Here is a 12,564-nt window from a genome sequence, read left to right on the forward strand (position 1 = left end):
GATTTAACTGAAAATAGACTTTCTACACTTAAGAGTTCATTATTTAATGTTCCAGATCTAGTGATTATGAAATTTGTAATTAAAATGGGGATGGTTGTTGCTTTTATTATGTGAGTGAAGTAGGGGGATCTGGAGGATTTGAGAGTTTTTGTCCATTTCTGTCATGTATTTGCAGCCTTGTCAGTAACTGGTGCATTGTTTTGCTAATGAAAGTGGTATTACAGCGACCATATGAGTATTTATACGTGATCTATGGCTTAATGGGCAAAGGTAATAAGTAAAAAATATGTAGTGGCAGGTGCTGCTAATTGACTGTCTTTCATCTTGCAAGTAGTTCAAAGTTATGAACAAGTATATCTCTCCAGTGCTCTGACCTGTCCATTTAATCGTTTTCAGACAAAATGCATAAATTGAAAATACCAGTAACACTTCCTTAAGTCTTTGTTTGAAACAAATTTAGGGAAAGGCAGTGTGCTGTGTTATAAAAATATCCCACATATTACTAATGTCTATACACACATGTTTTTACCAAGTTTGGCTATTCAATTGTTGTATTAAAGAAATAGCTACATCCATTTAACTTTGATGTTACGAAACTTATAGCAATTTATGATATTGTTATGTCTTAGCCATAACTTCTTAATAACTAGGAATTTGTTTTTTAGAAAAAAATCACAAGGAAATGTTGATCTTGTTATTGGCATTTGTGTACATATAACAAAAAATTAGCAATTTTACTTCAGTTTGAAACTTTCTAAACTTCATTAAACTATTCAAAAATGAAAGTAGGAGTAGGGAAGTAAAGTCAGTGTCACCATTTGTACGAAGGAACAGTGTATGTAAATAGTACTGTGTGTGGTAATGGGAAAGGTATTTAGGGAATGGATCTATCATTTACTGTATCCCCATCTCAGAAAGCAATGTTTGTGTGTTAAGGTTTTTTCATTTGTTTATAGTCCATTATGATTGCTGGCATCATAATCTTGTTGAATTTTAATACTTACTCCTGATACCCAGGTTTTAAAAGTATTGGTAGACCTGATGTCTCACACTAGATGAGTCTATTGGTTTGTGATTTTTGATAACACCATCTGGCTTAAATTCCATTTTTCAATAGAGATGTTTCTTGAGATTTTTTGTGTTGTGAAATAGGTTCAACTTTTCAATCATACCGGACAGATTTGTTTAGAACATAAACTTTTATGAGAGTATTCTAGGCAAGTGATTTAACTGTTGCAATTTTTTTAAATACACACTGCATTTGTGTTTTATAAACTTTGTGCATTCAAGTAAAAATACCAAAAAATGAGTTTTTTCCCTAATTTTACATTAAAGTTAACATAGATATAAAATATTTATGTATGTTTGTGTTCTTTTAAACAATACTGTTATCACATAATTAGTAAACTACATAATCTGTGATTAAAAGACCTTCTTAGTGCTCAGTAAAGTGTCAAACAATTTTGTGGGTTTGTTCCATTTGGCTGTAACTCTAACTTTTCATTTATAGGTAATTATACTGCAACAGTGTTGCTGTCACATTTGGTTATCAACACATGCTCTCTTGTCATATCTTTTTTAAACTAGTTTTCATGCTTTTTTGACTGCATGAAATGACGTTAGTAAACTTGATTTGATACATTCTTAGAATTAAAAGTAAATACAAATATAGATAGTTCATTTATCATGTGAAACATCTTTGCAGAATGAACTCTTCCGTGTGTTCCATGCAATTTTAGTGAACAGTAGTAGTCGAGATGCAGCCTTGGAATTCCTCACAGTAGCATTGAAAACTAATGAAAAGAGAGCTCAACTGCAGGTAAGATACATTTGGTTTTTTTTTCATCTTCAATATTTTGAGACTGCTTCTGTAATAAACAAGATTACAAATTGAGAAGTGAAAATTTGTAAATACAGAAAGTAAAATTTTCCTTTATGTAATGTTAAGTAAAATTCTGTGAGTAGTGTGATGACCATAGTTTTTGCTGTAATAGGGTTAAAGATCTTTTTTCACCAGTAGTGAAAATGAAAATAATCTATTATCTAGAGTTCTAATTATTCTTTCACTGGCCACACCCTCTGCTGTGGACTGCAATTTTGCATGTTCAAGGCTCATCAGCACAGCTTGAGTCACCAAACCAAAAAAAATAGCATTAGACCTCTTATAATGTGTGTATATAATACCTATGGGGTTTTAAGTTCATTTTACTTCATCAAATGGTAACCTAAATTAATGTAGGTACGTGAATAATATGAATTTCATCAAATTCATCATTTAATAATATACAAATTTTTGATTTGTTTCACTCAGCAACACAAGTTCTCACTTTTGAACTTTGGTGTTTGTTTGTATGAAATTTAAAAGGTTACCATTACAGCTAGGTTAGGATTAACTTTTTGGTGGTAAGATGTATACACCACTTACAAAACATTATGTTGTTTGTTTATATCATCTGCTTGTGGTCTCTAGTGACATTTTTTATGGTCAAAATTTTCTTTTGTTACTGTTACTTCTGTGTCTTCCTTTTCTGCATTGCTTAAAATTGGCAAAATAATTTTTCTTTAAGTTCATTGATTTTTCAGTTTGTAGCTTTATTCTACTTATTTATATATATATATATATATATATATTATTGTTACAGAGTAATGAACGACTTGTAGCTGGTGATGGTTTTATGTTAAACCTCCTTTCTGTATTCCAACACCTGTGTGTAAAAGTGAAACTGGACAAGGTTAGTGAAAGGGTTTAATGAAAATGTATTTATTGCTTAAAGTAAACGTGTCATTTTATTAAGAAATAATATTCAGTCTTTGCTAATCATGAGGTGAATGCACAAACCTATGTAGATATTTTTGTTAGGAAAGATCGTGTCAAAAATGCATTTTTGAATATTCATTTGTAATGTCAGACATTGTCACAATATTTAAGATCTTGTGCATTCTCTTACAACAGATCCACATCCTTCCTTATAGAGGATATTGATAAGAAATTAGTTTCAGAAGTGTTTTGTAAAAAATTATGTTAACTTGTCATGTAAATGTTGTTCCTAATATTTTAGGTTGACCCTTTCTACCCATACCATTCCAAGGCCAGAATAAGTATATCTGGAGAAACAAGATTAAAATTGACCACTCAGGAAGCAAATTCGTGGGTTGAAAACCAAAGTATGCTATGATTATTTTTTACTTATATATATACTGTTGGAAATAATTATAGAAGGATACAGGCAATACATGAATAGGAGTCTCAAAAGAAATAATACCATCTAGGTGATAAACTTATCAATGGTTTTAAATATTTCAACAGAAAATTTAGGAAAAACAATTAAATAATAAATTGTGTGATTCACTATTATTTTCTGTGTTGTATGTATGCTTCACACAGAGCACTACACCCAATTTCCATATTTATGCTGAGATACAGTTTATCAGTATACATTTGAGGAATGTCATTTGAAATGTATAGTACTGCTCTGCATAAATCAGCCAAAATTGTTGGGTTTTTTTTTTGTCTTTTCATCTTCGTGAATTTTACGTAAGCCTACAAAGCCAGAAGATTTTAATTTCAAGACCTTCTGCAGGCTAAACCATAATTGTAAGTATTCACTCAGCCTTTTTAACATCAAGATATTTTTTTACCATACTTGCTGTGCAGTCATAATTGCTGTATTGCTGGAAAATGAATCCCTATTTAATGAGTTATATTCCTGAAGAAAGGGTATGATAGATTAAAGTTAGTACCTATACGTCCCAGAGTTAATATGTAATCACTTTCACTGATGGTTAATATACTTCCTCAAACTTGTACTGATTTCCCACTATTCTGCATATTAAAAAAAAAGCATGGACCTAGCTCTGTACATCCTAGTGTTTGTGGTCATTAGATATTTCAATCATTTGGTTTGGTTAGCTTTTCTCAGCTATTGGTACAATGAGTCTATTTTATGCTAAATGTGTATCTTACTGTTCTCAAGGTAATATCCTAAAATATTTAACAGCACTTTTGTAAATGTCTGCTTTTTTATCTTGATTGTGTCTATTAGTAACAGTTCCAATTTCACTTATATTATTCAGTCTTATTTAAAGCTCTTGATTTCTGTCCATTTTTACTTGTTAAGAGATATTTTCATATTTATGGTCCTTATACTTATAGATTGGTTGGAAGGCAACCAGTATTGGAACTAATTGTGAAAATGCACATGTAATACACATGCATTAGATAAAACAAATAGTAATATTAACTGTGCATTGTCAGTTTATCATCAATGCAATACATTATTATAGGAAATAAACAAACAAAGCAAATAAATTACACAGGGGACTGCATGTTTTGTATTTGCATTAAAAGAGAGCATTACATTGTGTTTTGTGTTATAAGGAAATTCTTTTTATCTTTTATCAGGGATAGTTTGTTCTTGTCTTGTTATTGTTTATATTTGCTGATATTTCATGGCCCACAGCCAAAAGACTGAAATTATACTGTGCTGTGTGAAAAGATTCCGAGTTAGCATTTACATTAAACAATACCAGTGACAAAATATTAATGCAGTCTTTGAGTCTGTTTGAACTTGCCAACAAAATCCACTTAGGCGTGTGAATAATATGGCAATATGTATCATTTGATGTAACAGAGTTAAAACAACTCAAAAACTAAATAACTGTTATATACACATCACCACTGTAAGAGACTCACCTGTATATCTTTGTTTGCTGACCCAAACTGTGATAATGAGTCTCGAGTCCAGAGCAAGAGATAAAGGAATGTATAAATGCTTCTATTTCACAGATTATAATTTTAATTTAACCTTTGGTGAATTTTATAAAGGGGGACTTAAAAACTGAGATTTTTAAAATCAAATTCAAGTAAATACTTTTTATTAACTACAACTTGAGTAATAAGTAAACAGAAGTGATGGGTAAGTAGTATATAGAATAATAATTCTAATATTTTTGATAAATATAAGGTAACAATAATGATTTTTTATAGTAAGTATAAGGTAATGGCAACAGTTTTCTTATAAAATGGCAAAACAAATATCTATGAAAAAATAAGCCATAAAAACATGTTGATAAAAAAAAATTACAAGATAGTAGTTTTCTGTGAATGAATAAAATTACTCTCAGTGGAAGCTCCTCCTTTCAAAAGTGCTTGAGTTATAGGGTTATAGTAGTTATACACCCACCACTATACTGGTACAAGTGAGTTATAGGGTTATAGTAGTTATACACCCACCACTATTCTGGTACAAGTGAGTTATAGTGGTTATACACCCACCATTATACTGGTACAAGTATGTTAATACAATTGCAGGATTCACATCTACACAACACACTTTTTTTCAGTCACGTTAACTCGATACACCCCAACATTAACTTCACGTGTGAACGGGAAAAAAATTAACCAAATAGCATATCTTAATCTCAAGATCACTAGAACTGATACATGATTCAAAACAGAAATCCACATAAAAATACCCATACTGGATTATACATTCCCTGGGACTCAGCAAACAAAACAAAAACTCAACATACTAAGAAACCAAATAAACACAGCCACAAAACTATGCTCACCTGATAAAATTAATGATGAAATCAACAAAATAAAACAATACTTCATCAACAAATTTCCTCAAAAAACTCTATGTAAAAACTATACTGACAAACGCAACACTAACATTATTTCTAAAATACAATGCAACAACTGCCTCACTTCTATGTTGTAAAAACAAGCAGATAAATGGAAACTAGATTCAAAGAACATAAAAAAACAAAAAACCTTCACACATTTTGGATGCTGCAAATCAAATAAACACAACATAACCATAGAAAACACCCACATACTAAGTAGAGAAACAAATATAAACAAACCCAAAGTCAAAGAAATTCTACTTATACAGCAACTAAAACCAAAATTAAACCAATGTAAAGGAACACCTTTATACCTATATTAATTAATAACCTAACATCCATCTGCAACGCCCTCTACAATCCTGTACCCTTTTATACTCTCATCCCTAAGACGTGTCCAGCAATGGTCACTTGCAAACTCTTTCTTTCTTAACCTGAATACTACCTAGGAAGGTTGAAACACTTTGATAGCATTTTTATTTTATTTTTATCAAGACTTTCTGAATCTGTATGTTTTTCTAACACAAGATTTGCAACCAGTTGATTGTAGTATGACTATTTTTGTATAAAAAATATTAAAGTTTTTGAATTTTCATGCATCTTTAAGTGTTTTCATATCGTTTACCTTTCTCTTGTCTGTCATGTTTATTATTGTAAAATATCTATTTGCTTTCATAACTTCATTATTATGATGTTCACAAGCATATTACATGTTTATCATTTTCCTAAACACATTTATTACTACTTTTTGATAGTTACAGTTCATTAGCTTTATCAAGAAATTATTGTTGGTGTATTCTATTAATTTTATGATGACTACAGTATTCCTAAATGTGTTTGTATGGATAAGTAAAGTATATTAGATGCTGTTATGTTTGAGACCTACTATATAATATTTATTTATAGGTGTTGATAATTAAGACCTGTTGTGCATATATCACCAGTAAAACATTTTCTCAAAGAGAAGACTGAATGGTAATAATTTGCCAAACCTGGTGTCATTTGATTATTGTGCTAAAAAGAAACACAAAAACGGATACATTGTTGTTGTGTTTTGAATCTTGAATGAACACATTGTGCTTTCATGTTTATATACTAAGTTACATAATTTTGGTACCTCAACTTAAAAGTCTTTTATCACCAATGTAAGTTAAAATAATGAATTCACCATGTTTCTCTGTTGATTAAGAAAACAAAATATTCTTGATTATTCTAGTTTAAGTCCAAATATGAAATATCCCTTCTTCTCATGAAGAACACACAGACCCTGGTGTGTTATCTCAAAACACTTAGTTTATCATTGGTTTTTATCAAGTATTAAACAATTCAATATTCCAAACCAAAATTCTTTACAGCAGGTAACTTTTGCTCCTAAGTGGTTTCCATATAGCTTTGACTTTAAATTGTAAATGTTTTTCTACAGATGAGTGCAACACGTGGGTAGACCCAAAATTCCCAACTGAATGCTTCTTTCTCACACTTCATTTTCATCATATTTCTATCATTCCTTCCATTACCAAGTACACCCGTCGAATCAGAGCAATCCGAGATCTTCATAGGCTAGTAGAAGAACTTCAAAATGCTGAATCTTTGTGGCGTCACCTCCCTACTGCTGAGAGAAATAGACAGCTAATGAAAAAATGGAAGTCGCAAGCAAAGGTATTGACAAATTGGTTACTTGTCAATGAAATAATAAACTACAGGATGTATTAGAGTTTTAATGATATTTTTTCTGGTATATTGAGAGTATTTTACACACTATCCACTTGGAGAATAAAAATTAATTTCCAAAAGATTTAAATGTCTTTATTAATTGTTCCTAAAATATCAAAAATTTGTTTTATTTTATATAAAAGTTAAAAGTGATTTTGTGGTTTGATATCAAGAAATTCTTCTGAAACTCATAAAATTACCTTAAAAACAATGTGTACAGTTAGTTTCTTCTTAAAATTTTCAGTTAGTAGAAATAATAGAAGATTGAAATGATGAGTTTTTATGAAGCTTAACATTTTACCCAAATCTTAAAAAAATAGAAATATAGTATGGTTTATGATTTTTTGAATAATGACTGGACTATTGTAGAATTTAAGCACATTAAGAACTATTATCGAGATGTGTGTAGATGAAGTAAACATCTTAAAATTATTTCAAAACGGTGATGTACAATAAGAAGCTGAGTCCAGAGTGTGACCCAAGTGTGAAAGGTATTGGTTTGCTGTTTTTGGACTGATTGCATAGCATCTGTACATAAATGAACCTATAGTATGTAGCTGCTGACACACTATTTATTATGAATAATGATGTCCATTGTGAAAATGTTTGGAAAACTAACTTTTCAGTTAAAAGTACTGTGTCATTATTCAGATGATTATAGGATGAGCTACACAACAATTTTATAGTGTTACAGTAGGTAAAAGGCTATTATTTAAATTTTTTCAAACTTTATAGTCCATTCATAGGTACAGTTGTGTTGTTGAAAAATTCTGAACTTGAATCTCAGATCTTTGTGTAACAACTTTTGCTATAGTTTGGGTGCACTTATGGCTATAAATATTGTTCTTGTAACGAGATTTTGGTTTAAAATGTTTCATTTTTTATTGTCTACATTTTCACCATTGACATTTTGAGTATATTGATGTATGTTTATAAATTTGCAAAGAACATTTTACACCAATTTATTTTAATTATTTGTAAAAGTTTGTACTTTAAAATTCCACTTGCAACTGAAAAAACTATCTGAGAAACTTTATAATTTACAGTTTTATTGAAAGTGTGTTAACATATATTTGTTGATCAAAATCTTTAATACAGAAATTAAGCAAAAGCAAAGCTTGTGCAGATGCAGGGCTTTTGGATCCTGTCTTGCTCAGGAGATGTCTTCAGTTTTACAACAATGTTATGGGCTTAATGATACGGGTGATTTGTGAATTATCTGGGTGAGTTAACTACATGTTTTTATAATCAGTGAGGTACTTGTTGGTAGATGTTGTATCTTTGGCACAATTATTCAAGTAATTCTGTGGTAATAATGCATTTTAAATTTACCTTTTTATATATTTTATTGGACAAAAGTTTGTGATTTTGATGTTAAAAAAAACTTTCATAAGCAGAAAACATGAAATAAAAAGGAGAATCCATTTCTCAACAAAATGATCACAAACAAGTCAATGAATGGAATTGAACTACTTCATTGGAAAAGTAAAAAATTAATTTTTGACATTTAAAAGTAAATTAATAAAATCATTACTACCTTTTGATAAGACATTCTATTTATTGTGTATTTGTTATACACATAAAACATATTAATCTAATATTCATCTTAGTATTTTTTAATTTATTATAATTTTGAATATGTATTTTTTAACCCTTTCGGTGCTGAATAACAACTTTTAATGTTTGGCATGGCACTTAATATACATGTTTGATACTTCAACTAATTATGGTATCAGTACTAAAAGCATGATATCTCAGCAATAACTCAACAAAGTCCCTAAAATATTCAGTGATTGTACCCAATACTATATATGTTAAATTCAATACATAAGAGTAACAGGAATAAAGAAAGGTCGCCTGCTGGACTGAGCCTTCAAGTCGACTGTGGTCGCCAACTACGCTGAAAGGGTTAAACTTCATACAATTGTGTGTAAAAATCTATTTGCTTTTAGTTTCTATACACATGTATATGAAATATTTCAGTGCATCAGAGGTGTATCTTGCTTTATTAAATAAATAATTGTATTAGTTTTTATTTTTTCTATGTTATAGCTTAATTTTAATCTTATTTTTTACTTTCTTTGTGTTTAAACTTGATAATTTTAAGAAATCTAAATAGTGCTTGTCTTATAAAACTTGAAATACAATTTTCTGCTTATGTTATGTAACGATGTGCCTCAGATGTAAACTTTATCTTTTTTTAGGCCTAACCTACCTCTTCCTGTTACCATACCCAATGTTTTTGCAGCTTATCCTGATTGGTATATTGAAGATATAGCAGACTTCCTACTTTTTGTCATACAGTGAGTACTGCAGTCTCTATTTTTTTCATAAAAGTTTGTAGTTGATGTTTTCTATAATTGGATGTTAGTACAAAAACTGTAGAGTTTTATAGTTTTAATTCTGTTCAGATATTAGAACAAAAATAAAGTGTTTAGTTTTACATACTGAGGTCGATATCTGATTATGTTTTGAGATTTGATTTGTTGAAAGTTGTTAAATTTTTACCAGTGAAGGAGTGAAAGAAAATAAAGCATGTATCACAGTTCCTAAACATCAAAGTTGGTTTGGAATTACTTAAATATCTAGTTGATATGTCATTTAAAATACATAATACAGTTTTATTTTAATGAAATAATTCAAATAATGCTACATTATGCTTCTATAATGACAAGAAAAAGACAGAACTATGTTGTTTTGAAACATGTTTTGTACCTCACCCCAATAAATAAAAAAAAAAAACTTTTGGATGTGTCATGATGGTAGTACTGGTGTATGTGTGTGTTACTCAATAGGTTTGAGAAGTAGCCCAAATTTCTAGTTTGTGGGGTTTGGGGGGCATTTTAGAAAATAGTGTGAATGCTAAATGTTTTCAATGTTTCAGGTGCCAACCCCAAGTAGCAGATACACAGGTCTGAGGAGTTGTCAAATACTTTGATCCTATTGGTCTGTTCTCCAAATTACATAGTTAAACCTTAGTGCCTGTTTTAAATGTTTCAGGTATCAACCCCAAGTAGCAGAAACACAGGTAGGAGAGGAGTTGTTGACTGCTATGATCCTATTGGTGTGTTCTCCTCAGTACATAGCTAATCCTTACTTGGTGGCTAAATTGGTGGAAGTGATGTTCCTAGCAAGTTCCAACATTCAACCCTATACCCCAACTCTGCATGCACGTATCTTGTCCCATCCTTTAGCTGAACAACATCTTGCCTTGGCACTGATGAATTTCTACACAGGTATGCAGTTAATTGTATATGTCATTTTGTTCTGTTTCTGTTTCCAACACATAATCAGTGATTTCTGTAATTTTATTTGAATTATTCCAAACATTTATAGGTTGTTTATTTTCGATATTAGAGATGTGTTTATTGTATATTTTCCTCAGTTGGACACATCTTTTAAAATTGGTCTAAGAAACTTTTTTACTGTGCTAATTTTAATTTTCCTAGGTAACGTGATGTGGAGAAACATGCACATTTTTTGCTATAATTGTCAGATGCACATACATCTCTTGCTGTGTTCAGAATTCCAATTATTTATTAACAGAATTTATTTATTATTTTGTTGTAATTTAAGTATAAAGGAGAGTGATCATTTATTTTTAAAATTAAGAAAAAATCTTCTTTAAAATTATATATTTTTTGCAGATGTTGAAACAACAGGAGCAAGTAGTGAATTCTACGATAAATTCACTATAAGATACCATATCAGTATCATTTTTAAATCTCTTTGGTCCAATCCAGTCCATAAACAAGCTGTTATCCTTGAGTCAAAGTAAGTTATTTCAGTTTAGTCTCGGTAATGTCTTTATGATGTAGTAATAATAATACTTATTTAAAATATTCTAGAGGAAATAACAGAGAAAATATTTTTAAAAAAACCAAAAACATTGGTTGCATTTCATGAAAGCTAGCAGAGAAGATATTTAACAAAACAAAAATATTGGTTGCATTTTATGAAAGCTAGCAGAAGATATTTAAAAAACAAAAACTGGTTGCATTTCATGAAAGCTAGCACAGAAGATATTTAAAAAATAAAAACTGGTTGCATTTCATGAAAGCTAGCACAGAAGATATTTAAAAAACAAAAACTGGTTGCATTTTATGAAAGCTAGCAGAGAAGATATTTAAAAAAACCAAAACTGGTTGCATTTCATGAAAGGTAGCATAGAAGATATTAAAAAAAACAAAATATTGGTTGCATTTCATGAAAGGTAGCAGAGAAGATATTTAAAAAAACAAAAATATTGGTTGCATTTCATGAAAGCTAGCAGAGAAGATATTTAAATAAACAAAAATATTGGTTGCATTTCATGAAAACTAGCAGAGAAGATATTTAAAAAACAAAAATATTATTTGCATTTCATGAAAGGTAGCAGAGAAGATATTTAAAAAAAGAAAAATATTACTGTTCATTTTTTTTTATTATTTATTTATTTTACTTGTATTTCCAGTGAGAGTAACAAATTTTATTTCATCAATACAGTTTTATACACAAGATGTTAAACCCTTTTTTTTTTTTTTTATACCCTCTCCAAACTCCAGATTTCAGGTGTTGTTGACACACGTCACATTTCAATAATGTGTAACTTAGAAATATTTTAAAATTGATATTTTATAATTTTGTAATTCACAAAGAGATAAATGGGAAAAAATATTTTAAAATTTTTGTCTCTGCATAGCTCACAGCATAGGTTTATATATGCTAAGAAAATATCATTCCTGGGTGATTATATTCTTCATGGATACTATTTGCTAATTTATTGTGTGATGCTGCTTTTATTTTTAAGGGTTTACTTACTGCAGTCACTGATTCTAACCATTTTATGATGTCAGTGTGTGATCCGAAGAAGTATTAATGAAACATATCTTTGAACATAACCAATGTTTAAATGGGATTAAAAAGAGCAACTTGTAAAGTGTTTATGTCAATGTAGAGTAAATGAAATGGTATGAGCAGGAACTTATGTTTTTGGGAAAGGCAATATCCTAAAGATCTTGTAGAAGTGAAAAGGAAAATAATGGCAAGTTTGGAATACTTAAGATTTGGGAATTTTCCTCAGTTCCTTTATATCCAGTCTTTCATTATTAACTTGAATTCCTCTGACTGAAAGTTGCTCTTCTATTACAAAATTAATATCAAAATTAATAAGTATGAAGACAGTAGCAAAATTTTACAAATTTTTAAGGTATTGAATAAGTTATTTTTAAGTTTTTATTATAA

At 29.7% G+C, this 12,564-nt stretch overlaps 1 protein-coding gene across 2 annotated transcripts in view; it reads left to right on the forward strand.

The window, feature by feature from the left end:
• The window catches only part of Ube4B (Ubiquitination factor E4B), a 98,120-nt gene that overhangs the window by 71,652 nt on the left and 13,904 nt on the right, over nt 1–12,564 (forward strand). For both annotated transcript variants that reach the window (XM_076504295.1, XM_076504296.1), the window contains exons 14-21: nt 1,706–1,819; nt 2,643–2,732; nt 3,060–3,165; nt 7,052–7,287; nt 8,440–8,564; nt 9,546–9,644; nt 10,342–10,577; nt 10,989–11,115. In XM_076504295.1, the coding sequence (XP_076360410.1) occupies nt 1,706–1,819; nt 2,643–2,732; nt 3,060–3,165; nt 7,052–7,287; nt 8,440–8,564; nt 9,546–9,644; nt 10,342–10,577; nt 10,989–11,115 (1,133 nt within the window). The remainder of the gene's footprint in view (nt 1–1,705; nt 1,820–2,642; nt 2,733–3,059; nt 3,166–7,051; nt 7,288–8,439; nt 8,565–9,545; nt 9,645–10,341; nt 10,578–10,988; nt 11,116–12,564) is intronic.

The sequence above is a fragment of the Tachypleus tridentatus genome, chromosome 6, assembly GCF_004210375.1.
Source record: "Tachypleus tridentatus isolate NWPU-2018 chromosome 6, ASM421037v1, whole genome shotgun sequence".
In the NCBI taxonomy this organism is placed as follows: domain Eukaryota; kingdom Metazoa; phylum Arthropoda; class Merostomata; order Xiphosura; family Limulidae; genus Tachypleus; species Tachypleus tridentatus.